Source organism: Tyto alba, unplaced genomic scaffold (genome assembly GCF_018691265.1).
Source record: "Tyto alba isolate M040663 unplaced genomic scaffold, T.alba_DEE_v4.0 Super-Scaffold_27, whole genome shotgun sequence".
Lineage (NCBI taxonomy): Eukaryota > Metazoa > Chordata > Aves > Strigiformes > Tytonidae > Tyto > Tyto alba.
Genome location: NW_024881301.1, coordinates 28,651,621 through 28,679,224, shown reverse-complemented (window position 1 = coordinate 28,679,224; position 27,604 = coordinate 28,651,621). Strand labels below are relative to the sequence as shown.

The 27,604-nt window shown below is 44.3% G+C and overlaps 2 protein-coding genes across 3 annotated transcripts in view; one reads left to right on the top strand and one right to left on the bottom strand.

Annotated features, from left to right (window-relative positions):
* Positions 1-26,657, bottom strand: part of GALNT1 (polypeptide N-acetylgalactosaminyltransferase 1) — a 114,294-nt gene extending 87,637 nt beyond the window's left edge. The window contains exon 1 of one of the 2 annotated variants that reach the window (XM_042797882.1): positions 26,568-26,657. The gene's annotated coding sequence lies outside the window, so the exon portion shown is untranslated. Of the gene's footprint in view, positions 1-2,175; positions 2,846-26,567 lie in introns of those variants that run through there. The other variant, XM_042797881.1, reaches the window with a different exon arrangement.
* Positions 25,086-27,604, top strand: part of INO80C (INO80 complex subunit C) — a 34,351-nt gene continuing 31,832 nt past the window's right edge. Inside the window, exons 1-2 of the mRNA XM_042797872.1 lie at positions 25,086-25,203; positions 26,571-27,031. Coding sequence (XP_042653806.1) covers positions 25,086-25,203; positions 26,571-27,031 — 579 coding nt within the window. The remainder of the gene's footprint in view (positions 25,204-26,570; positions 27,032-27,604) is intronic.

The window sequence follows — 27,604 nt, the reverse complement described above, 5'->3', positions numbered from 1 at the left end:
TAGAGATCGTTCCTGCACTTCCACATAGAAGACATTTAAAGAAACAGACTGGGGAGGACGGCAGAGCCAAAGTCCCTGCTATTTGGGTCCTGTGTATGAAACTTTTGTGCCAGGTGGATAATCCAAGACATATAATTTACACTAAAAAAAAAAAAAAAAAATCACTAAAAATGTAAAATCCGTCAAGAATCTCTTGTCTCTTGAACTAAAGATAAGGTAAATTGCCTTCAAATGATTCAAGTACTTGGAAGTACCCTATTTTTAGATGAGTGTCCCTGGAGCTACTTTCTGTTCTCATCCCAAAGACAAACATCACACTCTTTCTGTGACAGAAGAAAGAAAAATAGTTAACAAGGTTATCAACAGGTATGCAACAAAGACAGGGCAGCAGGGTACTGTTCTGCTAAAGCAGCAATTTGGCATTGAAATTTATTTGAAATTACCTCCATTCTTTCTCTGCATAGCTTATTCCTGAACTCATTCGAACAAATCCAATTTGAGATGATATGGGGGGAGGAATAAATCCTTCTGTAAAAGTGAAACAGTACCACCTCACCACTGGGCTACGCAAGGGCTGTCACATGGTATTTTTAAAACATTCCTGTGACTTTCATTAGTGTCTCTGAATTGCTCTGTTCCTACAAGAACAAGGTATTTGAGGAATAAGGTATCCTCATTCACTCAGCTTACAATTCTGAAAAGCCGGGCAGCATCCAATAATAGTCCAAGATGTTATCATTATCACCTTGATGTCAAGGGTGGCTTGTATGCGGTGTCCTTGCCAGGTATCATTTGTATCATTTTTCTGAAGATGACTGTGCTGCCACAACCTCCCTATCAACAATCATTTGATGAATATTTATCTCTGATGTGCATTCATGTTTTACAGATAAGGTAAGCCTGATGAAATGCAGCAAATTCAAATTCAAAGCGCTAGCAATACCACTTAAGGAAGGCCAACAGCACAGGAGGACATGGACAAAATCCCAAGTCGCACAAAACGATGAAGCTGGCACTAGAAAGTGAATTGCTTTCTCCAATATAAGCAATCCTTTGTATTTACAAGAAAAACGAGTTCTGTGGTGTTCCAAGTCTTCAGAGTAGCATGATCTTCACTGCCTTTGCAAAGGAGCGAAGTTGAGAGTAGCAGTGTATAAAAATACATGGTTAGTTACATAGTTTTGGTTTGCACAGCTGTTGGCTATGTTCATTTACAGTTCATGTAGTGCCAACATCATTTATATAAACAGAAGAGGCTGGTTCACTCCTGTTCATCGCCATAAAAGTTATTTCGCTCAGCAGCTGCTGCACAAAAAAACCCAGTTTCTATTTCAGTATCTTACCCTGCAAGCTTACAAAGTGGCAGGTTCTAGAGACTGCTAAAAACAAGCAAGACCTACAGAAACTTGTCCATACTTAATGACAAACGGGGGCGAGGGTGGCACGGACGACACACACGCGTCTGCTATCTTGGAGGGGAAGGAGGCAGCAACCCTCTGTTAACACGGGTAAAGTCACACGAAAACTGCGTTGCTTTAGGCAACTACTTGCAATGAGAGCCTTAGTTTCCCCCGACCTCCTTCAGCTTTATGAATTAAAAGGAAGTAAAATAAGGCTGATCCGGATTCCAGCAGATAAGCGAAAGTCTAAAATATTAGTCACATGTTATATAATAAACATTAACCGATGGAACGCGATGTGACAGCGGTGCAGAGGTAGAGCCGGGGACGCTGCCCCCTGTACACACACACACACGCACACGAACACGCGCGCTCCCGGAGGCTGCTGACACAGAGCAGCTCCTCGACCCCTGGAAGCAGCAACAGGACGTGCCCAGCACCCCCCTCGCCCGCCCCTTTCCCCGGCACGGAGCGACCTGGGGAGCCGCTGGAAGGCAGCGCGCAGGCTGCGAGTGTGTGTGTGTGTGTGTGTGTGTGTGTGTCCCACCCCGCTACCCCCCGAGCGGGCACGGCGGCGGGACCGCCCCCCGCGCCTCCGGCCGCCCGGCGGGGAGGAAGCGGCGAGCGGCCGAGGAGGCGGCCCCCCCGCCGGCGGCCGGAGCGGGGAGAAGCCCGGCGCTGCCTCGGCTCCGGCGCTTCCCTTTCCCCGAGCCCCAGCGCGGGGCGGGGGGGGGGGGGGGAAGCGGAACCCGCGGCGCCCGGAGCCCGCACTCACCTCGGCCCTCGCTGTTCCCGGCGGGACGGCCGCTGGCGGCAGGTAACGGGTGCCGCCCGCTCCGCCGCTGCTGCGCCTGTCACCGGGCGCCCGGGGAGGAGGGTCCCGCAGGGTAAATCCTCCGGGCGGCGGCGGGGACGGGGACGAGCCGCTCACCGCCCGCTCGTCGCGGCGGCCGCTGCCTCGCACCAAGTTGAGGCGCGGCCGCCGTTGCCGTTGCGCAGCCGGGCTGCCGGCGGCGGCCGCTGCCGTTACAACCGCGGGGAACCGGCGCCTCCGCTCGCCGCCTCGCTCCGCGGCCGGGGAAGGAGCGCGGCGCCGCCGCCGCCGCCCCAGCCCCCCTCTTCCTGCGGCTGCCGGGAGCCGCGCTCCGGGCGCAGCGCCGCGGTCACACGGAGCCCCGCGGAGGAGTCGCCGCCGCCGCCGCCTCCCTCAGCGCCTCGGAGCCCGCAGCTGCAGCCCCCCGGCGGCGCCCGCTCCGCATGCCCCGTCTGTCTGCCTGCCTGCCTGCCTGCCTGCTTGTCCGTCCGTCCGTCCGTCCTTCCGCGCCCCGCTGCCGGCGCCCCCGCCCGCCCAGCGCTCTCCCGCGCGCGCCGCTGCCGCCCGAGCTCTCCTCAGCGCCGCGTCTCCATCACCGGCGCGAGCGCGGGGGCGGCGGCGGCGGCGGGCGGGGGGGGGGGCGGGCAGGAGGGAAAGGGGGCGGTTCCCGCCCCCGGCGCGCGGACACGTCTCCCGCGCGCCCGCGCCCTCTGGGCGGAGCCCACCCGCCCCGCCCCGCCGCTACCCCGGATGTTGGGGGGGGGGGGGCAGGCGGGCGGTGTGCGCGTGGGTGTGCCCGTCCCGCCGCTGCCTTCCCCACGCGCGCTGGGTCCCCGCGCGTGTGTGTGTGGGGGGGGGGGGGGGGAAAGCGGCTCGTTTCGGCCGGTTCCAGACCAACCGGCGCGTGGAAGCGCCGCGTGTCGTCCTGAGCGACGCTGCCCCCCCCCGCCCGTTCACCCGTGGCCGCAAGCGGGGAGCGCGGCTCTGGGCGGCGTGTCGGGCTCGCGGTAAGCGGGCAGGTGTGGCGGCTGCCCGCGTGGCGCCCGCAGCCGGCCGGGCCTCGGCAGCGGGTCTGCTCCGTGAGGACGTGCGAGAACCGCGTGGGTTACCCACCTGCCCTGCCCACGCCTTTCGGTGGCGGCCACCAGCAGCGGCAGGTCCCAGCTCCTTTGCTGGGCCACGCGTGGCTTCGGGGCAGCTTGCGCACCGCCAGCAGCCCTGCTGGGACCCACGGCTGACAAAAACTCTGCGTGGGGTCACAGGGCTCTAACTAATCCTCCGCGAGTGGCCCCTGAGCCGGGCCGCGGGCCCACTGCAGCAACGAAATGTCAGACCTGCGCCCTGTAACAACGTTTGTCTGCAAAGATTATTTAATGCAGCTACAAAATTACTTCAACGCACCCCTGCCCTCCCCCCCCCCCCCCCCCATATCTTCTGACACTTGATTTCGGAGGAGTTATCTGTCCCTACACTTAAATTCAGCTTTTTAAAGTTTATACATCAAAGTTTGTATGCCCTCTTTAAAAAGTCAAGCGACGTTTCAGTGAGAAAACACTGGGTTTCCTTAACGAGCGAATCCTAACTCTCTGAAATGACGTACAAGTTTGTTTACAGAACCCAAAACCCGTGCTGTGCTCATTATAAACATATTTAATGAGTTCCTTGGCAGAAACCCTGTATTCTAAATAGCATTTGAACAGGGAAAGGAAAAAAAAGAATCTCTGCACACAAGGTTAGGTGACTGCCAAACACTGTCATACCGATGCCCCGCAATTTTGCAGGGAATTTTGCCTGTGCTTCCATTTATTTCTCTTTTTAAGGATCTTTCTGTTTACACGCTGACAGGTTCTTGTCCTTTACCCACCACACACTTGCAGCTGCTGCTAGCCCTATGGTATTTTTGTCTAAGATTGATTTTTTTACTCTCTGTGCCACGCATGCAGGTGCTACCTGCTCTCGCCTCCCTCAAAAACAACTCAGGCCTTTTTTAAAGGCACTTGGATTTCCCAACTATTCATCTGGGATACTTTTTCTTCAGGCAAAGCCAGTGAGATCAGCATCCTCCAGTGCCACCCCAGATCTGTTGAGGAGGAGGACTTAGTTTGCTGGGTAGAGAGCACACAGAATCCCGTCCCTCCGTATGTGCTGATGTATGCGTATTTTGACAGCCATATACTTGCCTACGTTTGTTGGTGTTAAAGAAGGTATTTTCAGGCCCAGGCTCTTTCGGCAGGAGCCTGCCGGCAGCAGCAGGGTGGTTGCACTTGGACTCCGTCTGCCTGCTCTCCCCTCGCTGCAGAGAGTCAAAAGTAGACACGATGGATTCCCAAGGAGAGGGAACATCAAGCCAGGGTAAGCTGCGGATCAGACTAAGAGTCGCTTTGACTAATGTTGACTGCAATAGTTTGAATAAAAAACATTTTGAAAAACGCTTGAAATTGCAGTCAGGTGACAGAGCGAGCATACGTGTGAAAATGCCAAGGTAGCCAACGCATAAACAGCAGGACAAGGAGGCATTCTTCGCCCAGCGCAGGACTCGCGCCTATGTTCACCTTCAGGGAGCTGAATGGGATTCCTTGTGTGCTCAAACAACTTAAATGTTTGAGCTTTGCTGTGTTGCTCAGCTGATACATTCATCAGGGACCGCGTACTATGACAGGCAGCTTCCCTGTGAGAGGTGACACACACCACTGCAACAGCTACAGAGCCGCCCTCATTTAGCATTTACAGGCTGCAGATTGACTACGTGTGTGTTTATACGCGGGCAGATAACGTGTCAGGCTTTCATATGCCAAAAATGTTTGTTTTCCATTTGTGCTAAAAAGTTTTAGCAAGAATGATCTATTGTATGCAAGCAGTTTACCGTCCACGAGCGGCTTAACGCTTGTTCTGTTATGATGGATGATGCCGTAGGATGTATCCCAAATCCCTCTGGTGGAATGTCTTTACGACACCTCGATTATCTATTCTATTGCATTGCAGCCAAGTCCAGGAAACTCACTTAGCAAAAATGTTATCAATTTCACAAAAAGAAGACGACAGCGTGAGACATCTAGATAAAGCCAAAGACACTTTAGGAAGTGATATGAATTCACTAAACCATGTAGATAAAAAGATGTAATTTTGGAGTAAGAGTACATTCAGAAATGTAGTCTATAATTTAAGGACTAAGTTTATGGAATCTGTATTAAGAGAAGTATATTCAGATTCACATTTATGGACTGTGGAATACTAAGTCAACTTTGTAAAATTATTATTATCGGAGGGATCTTTTAAAATATGTACATCTCCAAGTCATGAGAACAAATAAATAGATTTTTTAAATCTTTGTGGTGGTTTGTAATTACAGTCAATGCTATCCTTCTGATTTCATAAGACTTTCAAATTACTCTAACATACTGCAGAATGTCTAGCGGGGGGGGGGGGGGGGGGGGGAATTTTTTTTTTTTTCTTCCTTTAGTTACATGTTTGTCCAAGCTGTGCCACTCCTCTGATGTGCCCAGAACCCCACAAAATACCACGTAGGAAAACCAGCTAGTACACTGCAGAGGGGAACTCCCTCCCTCTGTGTAACTTGTACTGTAGCAGGCACTAACGGCACAGCTGCCTGCGCGGGTCTCCATCCTACACGAGTGGCCCCCCCACAGCTGCAGAGAGGCAAGCTGACCAGGACAAGTGCCAAGGCTGCCAGGCTCCGGGCAGCTGAGGAACTGAAGTTCAGGCTACCTGCAAGGTAAGCAGAGGTACCAGGGGCCAAATCCCATAGACAAGGTACACGTAACCGTGGCGCAGGTCAGCAGCGTGGCTCAGTGTTATGAGGAGAACAGCCAGGAGCAGCCTGGCCAAAGAAGCCTCCCAGAACCGGGACTGATGTGTTGTTCCCCGGCTGAAGCAGGTCACTGTGTCAGGGCTTGGCAGTTTGCTGCATTGGAATCTGAAGCAGCATCCCCCCACTCGAACTGAATGCAAACAAGCGGTACCTTAATGGAGGTAGTTTTGCGCTCATTCGGTATTTAAAATTGTGATTCAAAAAGAAAACCTTAGAAATAAAAAGTGTATTTACATGCCGGTTACAATCCACTTTGTAAAAAGAGAGAAATATCTAAATACTGTCTTCGCGTCAACTTGGGCAAGTGTTTGTCCCACCAGAGCTAATTGCCAATGAAGAAATCGGCATTTATTGTTGAGGTTGTCACAAAGGGCATCATAAACTAACTTTATTATAGCAAATGTTGAACTGTATTTGCATTATTTCCACTGCACTGTCTTTGTTTTACAAGCTGTCTGCAATAGCTGTTCTTGGAAGGTCTCCAACAAAGCATTCTCTTTGGGGCTACTAACTGCAAATAAGATTAAAGCTTAATATGTCTGGTAATCACTTTTCTTTTAAAGAGTGCAATCTGATTTCTTATGGTCAGCTGGGATCCCACATATCCTCTTCTCTTCTGTTTTTCAACTTGCTGCTCTCAATAAACCCCAAAAGGCAATTTGCCAACAGATGTCCTTTCACCACTTTCCCTGAATTGGAGTGTCATCTGAGAGGTAGTCATACACGGCTTCTACTCCAAGATCCAAGATGTCTGTCTATTAAATGCAACTTGTCTTTTTCCCTCCAGCCCGGGCAAGAACAAAGTGCTTTATGTCCTCCATTTGTTCCAGTGACACGCAGTGAATAAAGATGGGTAGAGCTCGTTCGCTCAAACCAAGCCAGCAGCAGCACGTAACCTCTGTACTCCTCACCAATACCACTGATTTGCTCCAAGAGAGCTGCAGCTGTACTGGGCGAGTTTGTCTCGAAAACAGTAAAAATACCCTTTGGGGCAAATAGAAAGTAAGAAAAAAAGCTCACCGGGAGAACGTGTCTGTCTTTCGTGAACGCGATCCCACCCCTTGGCTGATCCAATCTCACCTCACTTAGAAGGGTGGGAGGAGAGCTGGGATCTGTGCTGGTACCCCAGAGGGGGGGGGCACAGAGAGCACCTTCTCCTCTCCTGGGGCACAAGGGTCCCGGCGCTCTCACTTCCCATGAATGCTCCCGCAGCCCGGGAGCACACAGCTCTTGTCCACTTCGCTCCTTTGCTGGGGAGGAGGAAGAGGGAGAACAGGTCTCCTTCGCCCCATCCCTCCCCCTGTGCTGCACTGGAGCTAGGCCGCTGTCCTCTGTCTGAGGAGAAAGGTAGGACAGAAGAACAGCGAGACTGGACCAGCAAAACTGGACTGGGCAAGCTTAACCCTACAGACACCACGTGAGTTTGACAAGCTAGTAATTACCGAATTATTTGGTACCGCGTGCAAGGCGAATAGCAGCCACACTGTGCTACTGCCATCCCTGCTGCAATCCTGTACCGCGGGAGGGCCAGGAGTTGCAGGAAACCACGAATCATTAAGGAAAGGAGACTGCTGTTGGCAACTCTTGCACTTAACTATTTTTTAATATTCCTAAAATTCGCCTTGACTGACACTATACTCTTCCTATCGGGCCTACTGGAGCAAACCACTGGAGGCTAAAATTTTCAGAGGGTTAGTTCCTTAGCAGGAGCTAGTTTCTCAGATCCCAGTCCTTAATTTTCACTTCTGTTAACTCTCCTATTGAAAACAAGCTTTGGGACAACATCAGAGCATATCAGTATATTCGTCAGTTTGTCAGAGGTCCAAGATGATTTAAACCAAGTTTGCCAAAGGAGGAGGTTGCTTCTAGATATAAACATTTCAAAGAATGTAAACACCAGTTTTCAAAATGTTGTTAAAAGGTTTTGGCAGGTATGAAAGTGGTTCCATTTTCATCTACATTAAACGCTGAGCATATTCATCATTCTTACACAGCCTGTTGTTATTCCATATGTCATAATTTGTTTTGATACTTATTTCTAAGTGGTTTCAGGAAAAAAGACGACTGCTGTGTTTCTAGGATATTTCTGTCACAGCAACGACATGTTTCAATATATTACAAAACGGTTAGTCCAGTGAGAATATCCATAACTACAAAATGTGGATGTTTAAACCACAAAAGAAAAATAACTATCACACTTCATTCAAATCTACTTGTAAGCAAAAGGACTGAGGATTTATCACAAACAGCTCTAGCCTTCACAAAGTGAAAGTAACTGGTCCTATTCTGGAAGAAGTATGAATGAGCTTTCTCCCAAGAAAAATAGAAGCAGCCTGAGGGCAACATAAAGGTATAGCAAACCTCTAAAAGATGAAGTCTCCATTTTATTTTTACCAGAGTAGCTTTATGTTATGGATAAACAAAGACAAGATATATTTTAATCTTGCCCTGTGAAAGTTCATAAGCCTGGTTAAAGCAACTTTTCTCAAGCAGTCTTAAAAACAACAGTAAAACTAGCAACTAATATGTTTGCCTGATAAACTGTCGCGTCTACATGATAGTAAGGCCTGTCTAACACCATTCGTTCTCCCTGCAGATGGGATCCCAGCGTTCCTATTTCAGCAGGATGTTTTTGACATTGACTTGAAAACAATAAGTGATTAAAGCGGGAGCAGATACTCAATGTTTTCACATAAAAGCCTGTCACAGATTTCTCATCCAAATGCTTCTATCTATCCTTCGCTATTTACCATCGCTGTTAACGCAATGGGTCAGCAATGTAATTTTTTGCCAAATGTGAAACAAGGCAATTTTCTAGGGGATGCTGGAGGCCGCTTGGAAACCAATTGCTTGAAGGATGAGGTACCTTCTGAAAAGGGACTGTAAAAGCGGCATCAGAGGGCTTCAACTTTGTACCTCGATGGCTTCTTCAATAAATAAGCTCTGTTCACCATACACAGAAGAGCAAAGCAGAGGAAGCAGGCTTCCCACAGACAGGTCTGCAAAACGAAGGTACCATACCGTCTGCTCCACACATCATAGATTAACCACAGTAAAAAGGTTGAATTCATCAGTGTAGAGATACGCTGAATCATTAAATTATGCCTTCAGTGACAAGTGAATAATCCATTTGCCTTCAGCAGGTTTCTAGTGGAGGCAAATGTTTGGAATTTAATAAACGGTTGTGTTAGAAAAGCACTATTGGTTACATATAGGGCTTGTGAAACACAAGAAGCAGAAGAAAGCAGGAACATTTATTTTTCGCATCAGAGGAAATTATTGGCAGGTAAAGGAAGTGGACTGATGTGGTAAAAATGCATTACTTAACACTCACTTTTCAGGTAGTACAAGCTCTTAATATGTATTTGGTAAATTTTCCCATTAGTCTGGTTTTCCCACTGTAATGTGTGTGTGCTCCTGTCCCCGGGCTGATTAGCATCCCCACACGTTATTTCCAGTCAAAGGACTCCACCCATAATCTAGATTCCAGTTTTATTGCCCAATTAAGGTTTTAAAATGGTCAACACCCACTGCAATTCAACGATTTAATTACATTTACCATTTACCTAAATGACATTGCAAATGAGCTATGCCTGCAGGAATGAATGGTTTGGGTCAGACCAAAGGTCTGTCTAGCTTCATATCCTCTCTCCCACGCCCCACAAATTGAGTACCCAGGAAAAGATTACAGGAGACACTATAAATACATGGTGGCTCCTCCCCAACTTCCAGCTGAACTTGGGTTTGGTTGCTCTTTTCAATATAAAGGCAATTTGCAGTTCACTCATTTTCTACCACTTGCAGAAGTCTGCAGAGATCCTTAAGCTCATCTTCAGCTAGGTCTCCCCTGAAGTACACGATTAATTGAAATGTACTGGCAATACTAAATTGCTGCAGGTGAGCTTTGTAGACATGTGAGCTGCCGGCAAAAGCAAAAGGCAAGTATCACATACTTTCTCTAGGGTTTTGATTTCTGGGACCAGTGGACGATGTGTGCGGGGTCAAATATTTATCCAAATTATAAAGAGACTTTTCTGTAAAACCAATGAATAATCCATCACTTAGATTTCTTTGTTAGCAATTTTCAAGTATTAGAAAATTGTCTAACATTCTTACAGCTCCATTCTTATTCTTAAATCCTTCCAGCCCACAATCTCAAAGTATATGCAAGGACAAAATATTTTACCCAGGATACATCTGAATAAAAAGGGCATTCTATCAAGTTTTATTCTGTCTTGCTGTGTAGCCATAATCTTTTCTATTACTACATTCACTGCCTTCCTTCCAGGGTTACACTGATTTTAGACAAGGTGGACAAAAATCACTCCACCTGGAGCTGTTTTAATGTTTTCTGCCCAATTCTTGAATCCTGCACCAGAATAGAGTACACAGTGGCTGAACATGAGCCCAGCATGGAGGCATTAGAGAAAAAAAAAAAAAAAAAAAAAAAAAAAATCCAGCACCTCAAGGTAGTACTTGGCAGCTGCTGTTTCAGCCCTAGAGCTACAGCAGCTGCCACAGCCAAAGCAGCACTGCTTGGAACCAACAAATTATGGAAGATCTGCCTGAACCGTTGATCTACTTCTCCTTCCCACCTTGCCTGCATTCTTTAACTCATCCTTTACACGGTGCAAACAGATCTGCCTGCAGAGTAATCTCGTGGATTCAGTAGAAAGACTATTTTTTCATCCCTATTACAAAATACAGCCACAGAAACCTCCCCTCTCTTTTCCCCAGCCCCACCCAAATATTATGTTGTTAAATTAAAAATAAGCCACATTATTTTGGGGGGTATATGCTCAGAAAACCTAGCACAGGTGGATAGTACAGAAAGATTATTTCATCAAATGTAACAAGCACAGAGACTGCATAACCAATGAGCTATACACTTAGGAGGAGATGAGAAAAAGATGGAGCATATAGTCTAGAACCAGCACAGCACCATTAAAGTAAATTCATGTATTTAATTTTATATGAATCTATTTTCATACCTTTCTTTTCCTTCAGTCTTTCCTAAAAAAAGGTTCAACTCTCCAGAGTGCCATTTATGAGATGATTTCCCATAATGCAAAAGGGAAAAGTCTACGAGCCTTCCAGTGTAGAGCGAGCAGCAGACGTGTGTGAGCAGGGAGCTCAGTAAGTAGGTATTTCCAGAGAGCTTAGATAAAGTGCTTAATACAATGCCCAAATACCACAAGTCCCAGTGGGATCTTGAAGCTTGCTGTGAAAGAGAGACAATGGAACAAAGTCAAAGTCAGTGCAGGAATATGTTTCCTTTTCGAACCGTTCCAAAGTCCAACCACCTTTGCGTGCACCTGTCAGTCTGACAAGGTCAACAGCAAGATGCAGTGTGTGGCGGTGGGCATGGAAGGTGAATTAGTACCTGATCAGGGTTATAAACTGAATTCCAGTTGCCCTGTACTAATGCGGGGACTAATCACTTTCACCAGAAGTGTCAAGAGTAAGCACAAGAACATAATTTCCAAAACATTATTTAGGTTGCACCTTTGCATCTAAACAAACTCTTGCTTTTTTTTCTACTCATCTGAATGTATGCAAGATCTGAGTATTATTAGACGTGGAGAATACTGGTACTTCAGTTAGCACAAGTCTTAAGTGAGTAAACACGTTGTACATCCACCACATTTTCCACCTGAGGTTCTCACAGCTTTTGCTGGCGCAACTGTCTCAGTCCCATTCCTGTTAGACAAACAGCTACACTTACACCACAGCCAGGAGACACCACATGCAACCGTAAATAAATTTCCCGTGACCCTGTGATGCAAGTAAGGTTACCCCTTGCTTTTTGGGAGGCAAACTGGGGTCTTGCCTCAGGTTGCAGAGCAGGTCAAGGACACAGTCCCAAAAGGATTCGAGGTCTTGCCTCCCCTCCCACTCCTGTGCTTCGTTATTAAGTCTTGCTCCTATTTTGTTAAACGCATCTCACTTTTCACTGCAGCGTATCACTGTTTAGCACAGTTTTAACAGTAAAACTTTTATGATTTGAAATAGCCTTTGGATAAAAAGTGATTTCTTCAAAGATACACTCCTGTCTTGCAAAGTAAACGTTAAATCTCTCTAGCTGAAAGACTACTTATGGTCTGCATAGTTATTCTTTCAGGCTATGACATCACCCTTAGCACACACATCACCCAGAACACAGTACATTATTCTCCCTGAAAACTCCTTTAATTGCTCTCAGATTGTTAAACATCATCTAGTGGCAAACTGGTAACTGATGTCTGTTGTCTGAAATTGATCTGCATGCTTATTTCTTTTGTTACACACTGAGGTCTCTTACCTTTTTTGTCTACAATAGAACTAGAGATCTAAGTAGTTTTAGATGCAGTGAATAAATTACAATAGCCTATTAGCTTGTTTCTAAACCTGTATTTCTTTGCTCTTTAAAACTGACTTTTTTTTTATTGAAAACAATACTCATTCACACAGCTACACATCCTCTGGTATTACCCCAGCTGCAAAATACGATTTTCTACTCAGTCGCTGATGTGGGACTTCAGCCTTGTGGGCAGCCAACTTCTGCTCATCGCCACTCTCTCTGACTTTGCAAAGGAGTGACCTTTTGGAGCTAACACTGTTTTAGTCGTTCAGTATCACTACTCCAACTAGTTGAACAGTATCAGTATGACCTGAGGCTTCTGAACGCAAAAGGTTTAATCAGAGCCCCTCATTCCGTCTTTGGAAGTATTCTTCAAAAAGACAAGAAGAGGCTTCAAATTGATTTCTTGCAGGACCTCTGAGCAGCTGCTGCAAAGAATAAGGAGACATCACTGATACAAATCCCATGAGGAGAATCACTTTAACCTGAAGAATGCTGGAGTTCCCAAAAGCTGAATGGTGATGAAAGCAATTATCCGAAAACACAGGCAATGTTTTGATGTTTTTGCTGTTCCCTTCTATTCCTGACTTTTGGAGTGGTGTTTCTCTTCGTTCAGCAGTAAAGCCAGCACCTGCAGTTTGCTGCTGTCTACTCAGCTAAGCCAGTAGCAAGTATTACACTTTTGTTATGGTGGATCGGGCCCTCAATCTGAACAGTACTGTCTGTAACGAATCAAATAACCCCCAGGGCATCTCTCTTGTATATGGCGCAGTTATTTACTTCCATATAAATGACACTTTTTAGGCACAAAGTGCTCGGCTGCTTCTAATACCCAGTGACGAACTCTTGGTCACATATTCAGAGAAGGAAATACCTCCCTTTCTAAATTTCTTCTCGCTAGGCTGTCAATCAACCACAGTTTATATTTCTGTTAAATATGCTCCTTCCCACATGTGAGCGATTTATTTTTTTGTATGAGCCCTCATAGTTGCTCACCTTGCTATATCCCAAACAACAGGCCCTGATGTTCTGAATGGCACATTTATTAAGATTGTTCTTCTAGAGACACCTCCCTGGAAATTTCATTGAATTTTCAGATGAATACAGATACAGAGGTGAAGAAAGGGAATGTACAAAACTGATTGTTTTTCTATTTGAAAACTAGTTTTCCTGCTGTTCTAGACAGATGGAGAGGAAAAAGATGGTACTTAATGAGGTGGGACACATTGTACTTCTTGACAGCACTGCTGAGCCAGAATACCATTTTTTTAACATGAAAACCAATGCAGTAGATAATGTACCTTTCAAACAGTTTTAAAGTGAAAACCAATACACAAATCAACTCATCTCACCTAATTTTCTCATAGCAATGATAGACTAGTTCGGCTTTATTGCCTACATTTGTATTTATTACTGATCCCTCTTCCTCCCATTTCCTACCCCTTTCTTTTGCTCAAAAGAGAAAATAGATGCTAGCAGAGTAATCCTCAAGACAAAAATACCTAAGAAACCACGCACACTTTCCCATGAAGTCCTTCAGAGCATGCTGCTAAGGGAATATAGTCATATACTGTAAGCCTCATACAGAGCTCTGGTCAGTGTGGGACATTGTTTTACACCACCAGAATAGAAATGCTGTTCTAACTAAATCAAAAAGCTTAACAAGTCTGTAAACTTACAAAGTTTAAAAATTCTCTGTTGGTGAGGTTAAATTATTCTCAGCTCTGAAACTAAGTATTGAAACCATCTGGGAAGAGAAAAAAAAAAAGTGTCAATTATCTAAACTGAGTTTGTGCTTTAAGTATAGTTTATTAATAAATATATAGTCAGAACACATCAGTTCTACTGAGCAAATCCAGCCTGCAGGAAGCTTATTTTAGGCATGCGATTTGGGAAGCATGCAGAAGAGATGGCTCATCAGAGCTGGTGCAGGCAGTTGGAATAATGCTGCTAACTAGAACGGATTCCAGAGGACCCCGATGTGTAATAGTCAGATACCTCTGGCCGTCAGCATCAGAGTTCATAAAACCTGTGGTTTTCTACACTTACTCCCAGCTAAACAGAAGCCAGAGTTACCTTGACTATCAGCGTTCATCAGCAGGTTGAGGTGTTTCCTATCTGAGGTTTACAGACCTTCCCCTCTCAAAAATCTCAATGGTTCTAAGACTCTTTTCCCAATTAAGGCCAAATCAGATGACCCCTGCAGCAACAAAAATGTAGCTTTTGAAATTTCACAAAGCCAACTCAGATTCTTCAAGTATAATTTGGAATAATTCAGTTGAATTGTTGTCTTTTGCCTCAGAGTTTTTGTGCCTATGTGTATGAATTAGCATTTTCAAGTCAAAACCTAAAAGCATTTTGCTGTAAGTAACAGTAGCTGTTAATGTAAAAACTAATGGAGATTGTACTTACCACTGAATAAGGCAGAAAGGAAAATAAGAGCCCCAAAGAATTTACCATCTAAGGACTCATTAAATTCAATGGGACTACTTCCAAGATTAAATGAACACTTCTGGGCTAAGTATTTGTGAGATCAGTTTCATTTTGCAGACCTAAGAGACAAAATTACCCCTTGAGACTAGGAGAATATTTCTGCATAGCAGGAGGCATGTACTTACTCTTACTATACTCAATAGCAAAACTTTAACGATAAGGGAGGCCTCTGAAGTGCTTTTTACATACAGTCACTCACACACACTTCTAGATATGTATATAAAAGTTTTATCTTTATATATGTGTGTGTGTGTCCGTGTATATGAATTCCAGCTACATAAATAAACATTCAAATCCCTCTATATTCATATATATATATATATATTAAAATCCAATCTATCACTGCTGTATAGAATATATTGTAATATGGGAATATGTAAGCTAAGGAAGAAAGGGGGCAGTTAGAAGACAAAGTCTTTCATACAGGTTGCAACTTCATTCTCATAAGACATTAGAGGCCCAGTTCCAATTCTAGTCACATCATCCTGAGTATATGGAATAACTCCTCTTTCTGGAGGAATACTAGCTCCCACTATGGTCAGTGGAGAGTTTTCCTCTGCTTCCAAGAGGAATCAGCCCAGGCCTTGCTTCATCCAAACAGAAATCATTCAGACAAGGCTATGGTGTCCCTGTTGATGTGGGCGCTGGGTGTTAGCATATTTTAAAGTGCTGGATAATTCATAATCACCAATAAAGAAGAAAAAAAAAAAAAAAAAAAACAAACCAAAAAACCAAAGACCCAACCAAACCTATTTCTTATATGGATTGCTTCAGATGTAGAAAAAATTCCCTCTTTCCAACCTACGGTACAATTTTAAACAATCCATTAGAGGTTCATGAAAGTGGGAAAGTGGCTACTGATGATATTGACCACTGCTTTAGGATTAGGCAGGTTAACATTCTGGCAAAATATAAGGAATGAAACCTAAAAATTACAAGGGATTACGACCTTCATGAAAACCCCTACATCTCACCATGCCATTCAAACTAGTTTCTGGTACCCCAGCAGGTTAGGTTTCTTGTTTGTTTTAACACTAAATTGGGATTTATGCAAACATTCCTGAAATAGAAAGAATTTATTATAACTTTTTAAGTAGGAGATTGAAAACTGCCTACACGCCTACAAAATCATCATTGCTCCATCAGTTAAAATTACATCCCATATTGCTCTCATTTAATCAAAAGCCAATCTTCTTAAGTTATTAAAAAGAACTGGCTTCTTGATATTAGCTAATACCAACATTAAACAAACAAAAAAAATGAATAGTTTATCCAAAAACTAAGGCTAGTGTGAAAAGGAAAAAATATTTTAATATGATTGGAATAGACTCCTTTATCCGAAAAATAAGAAGAAATCATTGGCAGTTTTCAACAAGGATTGACAGAGCACACATTAAGAAAATCACTTAAGACTTCATCATAGTAAGATAGCATCAATATTTTAGATTTTGTAACATCTGTTTACAGTCAAGATTTTTTTTTTCTGAAGTACTATAAATTGGCAATTGTTTATCTACAGTAATGGACTCAATTACTGCTTCCCCAGATTATGCAATGAGCATATTCAGTAACTGAGATAATTAAGCAATAAACATATACTTTGAGCTACAGCAAAGCCTTGCCAGCATTAATTCTGCCAAATCAGAAGACATGCACACGTTGCAATGTCATTTATTTGTACTTCACTTTTCAGTACTTTGTCCCTCACTGCACTTATGGATTGCCAATGTACTATTGCTTTGAAAATAATTAAAATTCTGACCTGACCACATGCACTTTGAAGAAACTAGTGTGTGACCTTCAGCACTACCCAGAAACACATACACGACAGACAACAAGGTTATACAGCATTAGAGAAAACACTACATGCAAACTTACACACATTATAAATGTCAATATGCTAACCAAAATTTTGAGACTCATATTTTGATTGCACAAAGATGTGTATACTACAGGCTTACATTAAAGAAATACCTTTTTAGAAAAGTCTCCCTCAAAATCTCAATTTAACCACTATAATTTGTTCCCAGCCTTTAAATCTACCAGGAATATTTTTAATTTCCATTAATTTTTCATGCATTTTTTTTGTAGGCCCAACACCTGAACTGCTGATGGTTGCCTTTGAAGGCCTAAACCTCCTTCACTTTACTAAATCCATGGAAGAACAAAAATGATCCACACCATCAAACCTGTACTTTCTAACATCTCTTAGAACTTGCTAATTGGGAGAGACAGAACACCACTGCAGATTAACGCATCTTCTTTCACTTTGAGTACCTGAGCTCAATCTAACTGGCACAAAATTGACTAAAAATCAATCTAATCTAATAGTGATTAAATTATTAGGTATAATTATATGCATTCTCAGATCCTCACATGGAGGAGACAGATTCCTTGGAACCCTTTCAGAGAAGAATTTAAATTGTATTTGCAGTTGTTTGTTTGGTTGTTTTTTTTTTTTTTTTTTTTAATCAAAATCATATAGAAAACACTTGCTTTCGATCATAAAAGATGAAAGGTGATCAAGACAATATCTTCTGTTCATATCAGCCCTCAATATTTGCTACAGGAAACAACACATCAGAAGTGCCAGAAGTATGCTGGAGGAAGGAAGGAATTGGGGGAAGGGAAAAAAACCTTGAAAAGTACTCAGATGCACCATTTTTAATTAACCGAAAACATGCGTTACATTTTTAATAATGGGCTCCTCTCCATTAAAGGAGCAGAGATCCTAGCTTACTCATACAATTAACTAATTAGCAAAACTCCTCATTTGCGAAGGGCTGTATATATCCACCTGCTGCAAGCAAGTAAACTCAGAGCAATGGACATAATCAGCAGAGCACGACCCTGACTTGAAGCTACCTTTTCCTCTCACTCAAGTTTCCTGAGCCATATTCAACCACAAATTAGGATATAAAAAAGACACTACAACAGGCTGACACACCTATTTTTTTTGTCAATAATCTCAGAAATAACACAACACTAAACAGTGCTGTGAAAAAAAAAAAAATCCAGTTTGCTTAAATGCCAAATCATGCCTACTGAAAAGATTCAAATGGTACTGTATAACATGACATACTCAACAGCACACAGTTAGCAATGTTCTTCATCAAAAATCTTTCTTCAAGCGGTAAAATGCATCCATTTATAATTCCAATATTCCAAAAAATGGAGACACAGATGATAAAATCATTGTATTCTGAGCATTAAAAAGCACAGCTACACTATGCATCCGAACTAGGAATATAATACCATGATTAAATTAACAAATTTGGGTTTGGTGAAAAAAATAGTTTCTCATGTAAAAGAGAATCACGTTGTTTGCTACTACTGTCATATTTTTATGCCCACAAGCACACGGACAATGGAAATCCAGTTGATACAATCCATCTGGATTTCCAGAAGACTTAAAATGTAAGCACCTACCAAAAAACAATGAAGGTTCTGGCATAGCTAGAGAACTTGTCAAAGAATAGAGTATCATTGCCTAAAGAGTTAGGGAAGTAAATAGTCCTCAGAAATCTGTCCTGGGACTCATGCTCATTGAATTTATAAGCAAGCTAGGAAAGGGGTGTAGCAAGGTGGCAAAAGAACTACATACAGACCTTAAGTGACTTAGTAATTAGGGAATAAACCAATACAGGAAATTCAATATAGATAATCGTAAAAAGATACACAGGAGAATAAAGCTGTGCACGTTTCAAATATACAATGAATTGACCAGTATTACTCAGGAAGAGAGACCTTGAGGTTAGGACAAACAGATTACGGAAACATAAGCTTAGTGTTCAACAACTGTCAAAAAAGAAAATCACTTATTCGAGAAGGAATTGAGAACGAAACAGAGAACATCTCTCTGCTGCCTATAGAGCACTCGCATCTGAAATACTGCATGCAGTTTGTTCCTTCCATCTCAAGGGATGTAGAGCTGAAAATGTTTCAAGCAGGGCAACAAGGAGAATCCAAACACTATCTTCCATATAAGAAATAGCTAAGTAAGCTAGAACTCTGGAGTCTAGAAACAGAAAACCTTAAGACAGAGTAAGGAAAAGGTCTATAAAGTTTTTAGTGGCAATGGAGAGGGTGGGTCTTTAATGTCTCTCCAAAAAACAAGAGCAAAAAACACCAAATTAAGATAGAAGGGAGTCAGGTTCAAAATCAAGAGGTGGGTCTTTACACACACAATTCAGCTGCAAGAGCTTCTGGTTGGAGGATACCATGAACACCAACAGCTCAGACCTGTTCAACGGGCACCAAACAAATTCATAGAACTGGAATCCACCATGAGCTAAATACACAGAAACCATCTGCAGAACAAGTATCATCCCATGTAGTTGCCCTGTTTGTACAGTCTTCCCCACACATCTGCTTTCAGCTCTCACTGGGGATGGGGTACCGGGTTAAACAGCCTGACCCCATACAGCCAGCCTCACATTCTCACTTCTCTGTGTGAAAGCACATGCCTTTTACCAACAACGATGGAACTGACAGAATCACAGAAAACAGAACTGAGAAAGTTCTTGAGAGGTCATCTAATCTACTCTCCTGTCTCTTGGTAGAATCAGATGTGCGTGATCTTTTGTGGCAGATGTCTAACCTGTTTTTCAAAACCTTCAAAAGCAAGCTATTCCAGTGCAAAGCTGGCCGCCTCTGAAAAAAAAAGCTCTTTGCAATATAACCTGAATCTTCCCTGCTGCAAAGTTAATCCCTTTATTTCTTCATTGTTACAGACAGAGAGAGAGATGGTCCCTCTCCCCTTGCAGTGGCCTTTCTTATTCTTGGACTTATCTACCAAAACCTAGAAAGAAAACCCAAGCCTTCTCAAATTGTAGTCAACTAATCATTGAAAGTAAAAAAACATACACCACCCCCCCACACATACCAAAATTCCTCTGCATATTACCCACTTGAGTGCATCACAGAAAGTAACAAGACAGATTCTTCTAGGAGGGTCATTACTAGTACAAAAAAAACCTGTGTGGAGCATGGTTATTGTATAAAGAATGGCCTATACTGCTCAGTAAATTGAATTCATCTACAATAGGCACAGGGAACAGTTCCTCCTTTTCTGTAGAAGTCTCCTCCAGCCACACGTGTAACCCACATTCTCATTCACTCTTCACAGATCATGCTTCCTAGACCTCAGAGCATCTTCTTCTTTTCCTCAAGAAAGAGAGGAAAGACTTGGAGAGAGTCCAGAAGTGTAATGCCCAAAGCTAGACATAGCATTCAAATTGCGCCTAACCAAAGCTTTGACAAGTGAAAGGATTACAGCATGTGCCTCGCAGGCTTCCTGCTTGTGTGACGAGTATGTTCAGGGCACTGCAATGCCGCTGATTCACATCCAGCTCGTAATTCACCCAGGCTCTTCGCTGCCTTCTACAGCAACTGTTATCCACTCGTTTCTAGCCCAGCCCAGGATTTATGCAGTTCCAATTATTTTCAGGTTTTTTTTTTTTGTCTTGTGGAACACTTTTTACCCAAAAAGAGATGATCTTTTTTAGGAATGTCACAAAAAATTACACTGATGCTAAGCAGTATCAATTTGCTTCTCTTGGTCACCTCACATGGACTCCAGAGCTTTCCCAGGATCAACAGGCAAGACTCTAAAAATCACCGGCTGTAGAAATAAAGTATGAATTTGTGATTGTCTCTGCCGGTTTATTTTTTTATATATATTTAAAAACCCCCCAAACCCCACTTTTCTATAAATTCTAATCTTATGCTCCAACTACAGGCTCCTCTTCATTTGGTATCATCTCCAAATTCAGTTTGGTGGGTTTTTTTTTTTTTTTTGGTTTGTTTTTTTTGTTTTTTTTTTTTTGTCTATCCCATCATCTGGTTTGCACAGTAGCAACTTAGCAGAGAAGAGACCTTGGCTAAGACACTGGGTGTAGTCTTACTAGTTCAGCACCCACTAGAGTGGTTTATCTAGCTTGCATTTGAAAATATGCAATACCTAGTTTGCATTTGGGGAAAAAAAAAAAAAAGTGAGAATTACAAATAACCACCAAAGTCAAGATGTTATCAAGCACATGACACATATTGGTTGCACTTTGCATCTTCATCTTTTGGGTTTCTTTTTTGCATGGAGAAAATGGTAGTGAGCAAAGCAGATAACATTCACAGATGGCCCACTAACACTTAGAGATACTGTTGGCAATATTCATTTACTCAAATTTATATCCTAATTGCAATAAAAATACCACAGCCTTAATCTACAGGCAAATGCAAAATTACTACAGAACGAAAAGTGCTATAGCACTAGAAGACTTGTTCTAACAAGCAGAGATGCATGAGATAATCCTTGTGAGCAATTTATTCACTGACTTCAACCTCTGTTCTGTTAATGAATTCAAGGGGACATTTTTATTTCTGTGAATTTATTATTTCTTTAGAATTATTAATAAACTAATTATATGACCATGCTCTGTCTCCAGATTGCTCGCAAGCTATTTGCCATCCCACCAAGATCTTATGTTCATAAATCACATCACTTACTCAGCTAATCCACATTTTTTTCAGTCTACAAACCTACAGCATTTTCAAGGTGGTTACTGCATTAAAGATTATGCAAATGAGTATCATGACATTTTTATCTTTCTCAGCTGAGCATTTCGGAAATCAAGAACTCGTTCACATGAATAACTGCAGAAAACACTCATCAGAATCTGAATGCAAACTAAATAGGGAAATTCTTAACCCATTTTCACTTTCAAAAAGATAAGATTAAATCTAATATGACAAATTAATTCATAAATCTTTTGAGACAGTGGGTAAATATGTTAAATATTGCATAATAAATAATTATCCAGAATATACAGAATACAGGGTTCTATTAACCGCACAATGGCCAGTTTCTTCCTTTTACATTGCACACAAACTGAATAATGTTTAAAATTAAAGTCAAATACATGTAATTTTTTTTTCCAGTGTAGAACACCATGTTAAATACATATTTCACTACGGTAAAATAACTTTTTTTGTTTAGATTTCTCTTGGCTACACAATATTTTAGTTAAAGCTACCAGACACAGCATGCATGTAAGTTTTGGTCAGAAGTCCACACTTCAGGTAACAACACTGATTTATGGCCAGTGTGCTGCCAACATAACTTTACTGTTAGTAGCAAAAAATTCAAATAAAGTACAGCTAAACTGCAAACAGAACAGCACTCTGACTCTTACTGCTCATTTCTGATGTGTCATACTCATCACATTTTAAAATAAACTGAGAATGAGCGGCTACTAGGAAAATGACACAAAAGACATTTCTAAAGACCCTGATTCTCTTTTTATGTTACATATAATATAGAAATGGCTTTTTCAAAACTTCTAACAGGAAGATTGCATTGCAAGTTAGGTATTTGATGTGTGCAGTAAAAAGGCCTTCAATACTACAAAAGTCGTCTCCTTAATCCAAAATTCAAATACCTATTTTAAAGACATTCAGCATTATATTTAAACAAAGCCAGTGCAACGCCTGCAGCTGCAAATTGCAGGGAACAAATGCAAATCACCAGAGTTCACACTGCAGGCTCTGAAAAGTCATCAAAGCCTCCAAGTACTTTTAAAGAATAAGGTACAAAATGCCACCAGACCTCACACGCTACCCTGCGGGAATCCACTACTTTTCACCTGATAGAGTGATGAATTTAAGAACTTCAATCCTTTCTTTTTCCAGAGCCTCTATAAAAATACAAATGATACCTAGTACACACATACACAACTAAAAGAAAAAAAAAACACCTTGTTTTTTTGTTTGTTTTATGTTTGTTTGTTTTTTTGTTTTTTTGTTTTTTAAAGACTTAAGCTTTATTTAAGAGTTAAAAACTTACAACATATAGCACAAATTGCATCTGCTCAATGCTGCTAAAGATGGATAAATTAACAGAAAAGTTGTCTGATATTGCTGCCAGGAAATTGTAATGGTACAAATTACTACGTAATCATTACTAGAAGATATTTCTGAACTGCCACAACTTCCTTCATTGAGTTCAACCTTCCATCCAAAAGTCATCCCCACTTTGTAGATACGAAAAAAATGCAGAAAGAGGTTATGTAAGAAATTTAAAACCTTCATTATAATTCAGTGGTATACAGAGGAATTATGTATATTCTCTTGCACCATTTTAGATACCCTATACTCTTATAAATGTAATACGGCCAATGAGTGAAGCCACAGACAATTTAATTTTTCACCTGCCTATTTTTCTGGTAGTACAGAAGTAAGAATATTAGGAATGTTGAAAGCTAAACAGCTAGGTGGGATCTAAATTAGGTACTGAGAGAGACTTCATTTCAAAACTTGGAACAGAATAAATTCGCCGTTTCAGAGACTCGCCTTTTTCTTTTGATGGAGCAGAAGAGTACCAATGCATTTGGTTTGAAAGCATCCAAGGCATTTGCTCCAACACAGCCTGACTGTGGCAGCTGGAGGGTGTCCCACTGCAACCGGCCACTCCACTGGGCCATTTCACCAGGACCAGCATGAAGGGAGCTGGCACAACTCCTCGATCCCTCTGAAGCCGCTCCTGGGGCTAAGGCAGGGAGCGGCTCTAATGAAGTGTGTGCTGCCCCACCCTTTTCTGCCAATGGATCTCCTCCATCAGCTGTCCCTGCACCTCCAGAAACACATTACCAGCGTTGAGAATGGCAGGCCACCCTCCTCCATTTCAGGTCAGTCCTTGCTGTCCCAGCAGCTGATGTGACGCCTCGCAGCCCGCAGCAGAGCCGCCTGCACGGCAGAGCCGTTCCATGACCCCCGCGGCTCACACACGCAGCCTGGGCCTCGCTCTTTCTACTCTGCTTTATCCTAACTCATGCTAAGGATCCTTCTGCTGGTTTTCCAAACATTCTCTTGTCACTTTCTTCCTCCATTAAGGAAAAAAAAAAAAAAAAAACAAAACAAAAAACACAACACAACAACCTTCAAATTATCCTAATCATGAGGCAGCCACCACCCTTCGTATGCCTCAATGGCTTCACACCAGAGTAATCCTCTCTCAGTGATGAGAAAACTCATTAGTGGACAATTTTCATCCAGTCAAAGGGTGAAAAATACCCCCCCAACAACAAAACCAAAACCCCACCTCACAAACCTGGGATGGGAACCTGAGATTTCCTCCCTAATTCAGGAGACTCCTGCATTTTTCCTCACTTATAAGCAAGACAAGTACAAGAAGCCTTTCTAGTTCACCGAGACTAACAGGCAGGTGGATGACTGCTAGCATCAAAGAGCATGCAGGGCTATTGCTGAGCTGTATTTAATTTTCATATTAGCGAGGCAGCGTATAAAAAATAGACCCTTCTGTACTAGCGAGGGAAGCAGCATTCACCTTGAGCCAGGTTCAAAATGAACAGCGGGAAGAACCGTACCACACCATGCCAGACTAACAATTCCAAGTTGTACTTCTTCAGGCGAGCCCTCATCGGGACGACAAAGCAACCGCCCATTTAAGTGTGTAACAGGAACCTAGCAAGACACATATTGCAGTTATTCACCAGAACACCACCTCTTAGTTTTCAGCAGGGCTGGGTGTGGACAGCCACTGAAAGGAGTGGGGAGAAGGCAGCCATACAACATCCCTAATTCTATTACTCATCCCCTGCAGACACACTCACCGTTTACATTGCCATTATTGCTATTTTCCAATGACTTGTAGGCCTTCTGGGGTTGTAAAGCTTTTGGTACCGTGTAAAATCGCGTTGTACTTAATATTGCTGCAATGCACACGGGCCTTGTGATTTTTAGTAAACCGACTGATACAAATGAGTACAGATAAGAAAATGCCTGGCTAAGTGCTATTTAAAAACTTTCACTGATGCAGCACGTTAATTCTCTGCATGATTCACATGCAACATCCAGTCTGCCGCAGCATGAAAAATGCTCCTCTCAGTAAAAATATTCCTACGATAAGGTATGCTTTCTTTTTAATTGGGCATGCCTGGGAGCTGAGCACACAGCATGTGCGTGGGAAAGAAATGGGACCCAGCCCTGGAAACAAAAAAAGGCTGATTAAGACAAGATCAATCCTTTCAGCGCACAGCAAAGCAGATTTGGCCTTGTCAGGGGACACGACTCCCCTGCAATTCCCAGTGCCCCTGCTAATTTCAAACTCGGGTCACCATCTTGAGCATGCGATGGGAGGCTGTCACCTGAAGCGAGAAGAAACACATACTGATTAGCACACATCAGCCTAAAACAATGACTAAGGGCAAATGCAAAAGTGTTTACCAGTCTGTTCTGCAGTACTGCCGGCAGCCCGCACGCTCGGACAGAATGACAGCAAATACAGTTGGGAAGGAGAAGATGGAGATTGGATGTTTGTACAAGGCCTTGCTTATGCCCCTGGAAAGCAAATCTTGTCCTGCTTTTCTGCTACAGACACAGGTGCCTGGAACACAGCCTGGAAGTCCAGGCTTTTGTCTTCAACTCTCTTTCAGGCCACCTTCAAAGCTTTTGTTTTACACAGCACTGCCTGGCACCCCTACTGTGACCAAGCTCAATCCTCATTACAGCATCGTCGATAAACACAACCTAATTTTTATGCCTGAATATCAACTTCTTGGACCTCTGCCTCATCACAAGGCATGTGCTGGGGCAGGATCTCATACAGCTGCAGCCAGAAACCTAATAGCGAGGCATTGCATAGAAGTAGCTCAACAAAATATGGTAGTAAGTTGACCAGTATGTTGAATGCAGGTGCACGCAAGCGTAAAGAAAATAAAAAGTTTTACAGCCATGAAGCAGCTTGAGAACTGTCTGCAGCCCCGTATTACCACCAACCAGTTCTCTGAGGTAGGGTAGGAAACAGCACAGACAATAAGAGGACTGTGAAAACACTCTGGAGCACAGTCCAAATCACCACAGATCTATTCTGCTACGTCGCTCCAGTACAAGATTGCTCCATTTTCCAACAAAAGGAAAAGGTGCCGGACCAGGTCACTAGCCATGACAAAACAGAGTGGAAACAACCAAATCTATAACAGTATGAATTACCCTGAAAGGCATTCATTATCAGCTACCTGTAGTCATATTTTGAAACCTTTATTGACAACTGTAATTACTTGCAACTTGCATTTAAAAGGATTATACAGTTTAAGCATGGACAATCACATACAACACTTAGCAGTAGACTTCTCAGAGCTCATGATCTTAGAGCTGAAGGGAGCAATTAAAACCAGCTGCATGCTTTATCAGGGCAACTGGAAAAAGCTGACACATTTGAGACTTACAGGCGCTTCTTGCGGTCTGAAAGCATTTTGCATAAACTCGACCTCACTTTGGGCAGGCTTAAGACAGCAATTGCCAGCAAACACAGCGCCGTACTCCAGCGCTCACACCGTGCACGGGCCCATCTCTCAAACGACTGCCTGTTTCCAGTCCAGTCTTAAACCAGCTTTTTATTGTGCGCTTCCCAAACGACCGCACACTGCAGGACTCGGCAACAGCCCCCTTTCCAGCCTTGCGCGCTTATTGCCTCCTACGGTTATCAAACCCGAAGTTTACCACATTTTGTCACCTCCCACGCACACAGGGGCCAGCAGCCCGGCGTGGCGAGGCGAGGCGAGGCGAGCTCCCCCGGGGCCGGCTCTGCCGCCGCAGCCAGGCCTCCGGGAAGGGGCCCGGGCAACCGCAGGCCCGCGGGGGGGGGGGGAAGCAATAAGGGGGCAGGCTGCTTCCTACCAGGTTCGCCCCAGCTGCTACGGCACGGGGAGCACAGGCCTGCGGTGGAAACGCTCACGGGTGGAAGCCAAACCGCGGTGACCCCCCCCGCCCCTTCCCTGACAACACCCCCCCCGACCCTCCACGGCCCAGCCGGGCGCGGGGGGGGGGGGGGGAAAGGTCGCGGCGCGGCTACTGCGCATGCCCGCACGCAGCACCACCCCGCCACTGCGCCTGCGCGGCGCTGCCTGGCGCCCGGCGGTGAGGTGGGGGGGGGGAAGCGGGGGCAGGGCTCTCTCCCGGTTCCGCCCCACCGACGTGCGCGGGCCGGGCGCGGAGGGGGAGAAATGGCAACTCTGGTCCCTGCGACGGTTTCTTCTTCTCCCGCCGGCGCCCCATCCCGGAGCAAGAAGCGCCCGGCGAGCCCGGGCACCGGCAGCGGCCCCGCTAAGAAAAAGAAAGCGACGACACCGGGCGGCTCGCAGGTAATGGGCGTGGGGCGGGCGGCGCGCATGCGCGGCGCGTCCCCGGCCCGCCTCTTCCCCCTCTGCGCATGCTCACGGGCGGCGCGCGGGGCCGCGTGCCCAGCGTAGCGTCCCGGCGCCATCGCGATCGCCATCGCCCCCTGTCCCGGTGCCCGCGGTCAGGGCCTGCTGTCTCCGCCGGGCTCCTCCGCGCCACTCCCGCCCCTGGCCGCGCTGGAAGCCGTCGGGCGCCTGCCGCTGACCCCCGCGCTGGCGGTTGCTTTTCAAAGGTGTTTGTCGGCCGAGCGTCAAGCCTCTGCCGTCATCCTCCGGTAGCGTGGAGGTGGTGTCCCCTCCGTGCGTGCAGCTAAACCGGTAGTGGAGTTCTCACGCCTATCCCCCTCGGGGGTGTCACTAAAGGCAAACTTAACTGAGCTTCAGTTACAACTGTGTTTAAAATCGTCAAGCTGTCGGCGCTGTACCTGTTGGTACTCTCTCTGATCAAACCGTCTTGCAGGTCTTCATTTTTCTCCGTGCTTGACTTCAGTCGCTTGCTGATGTTAGGCCGTAGCTCAGCTCTGTGTAACACGCACA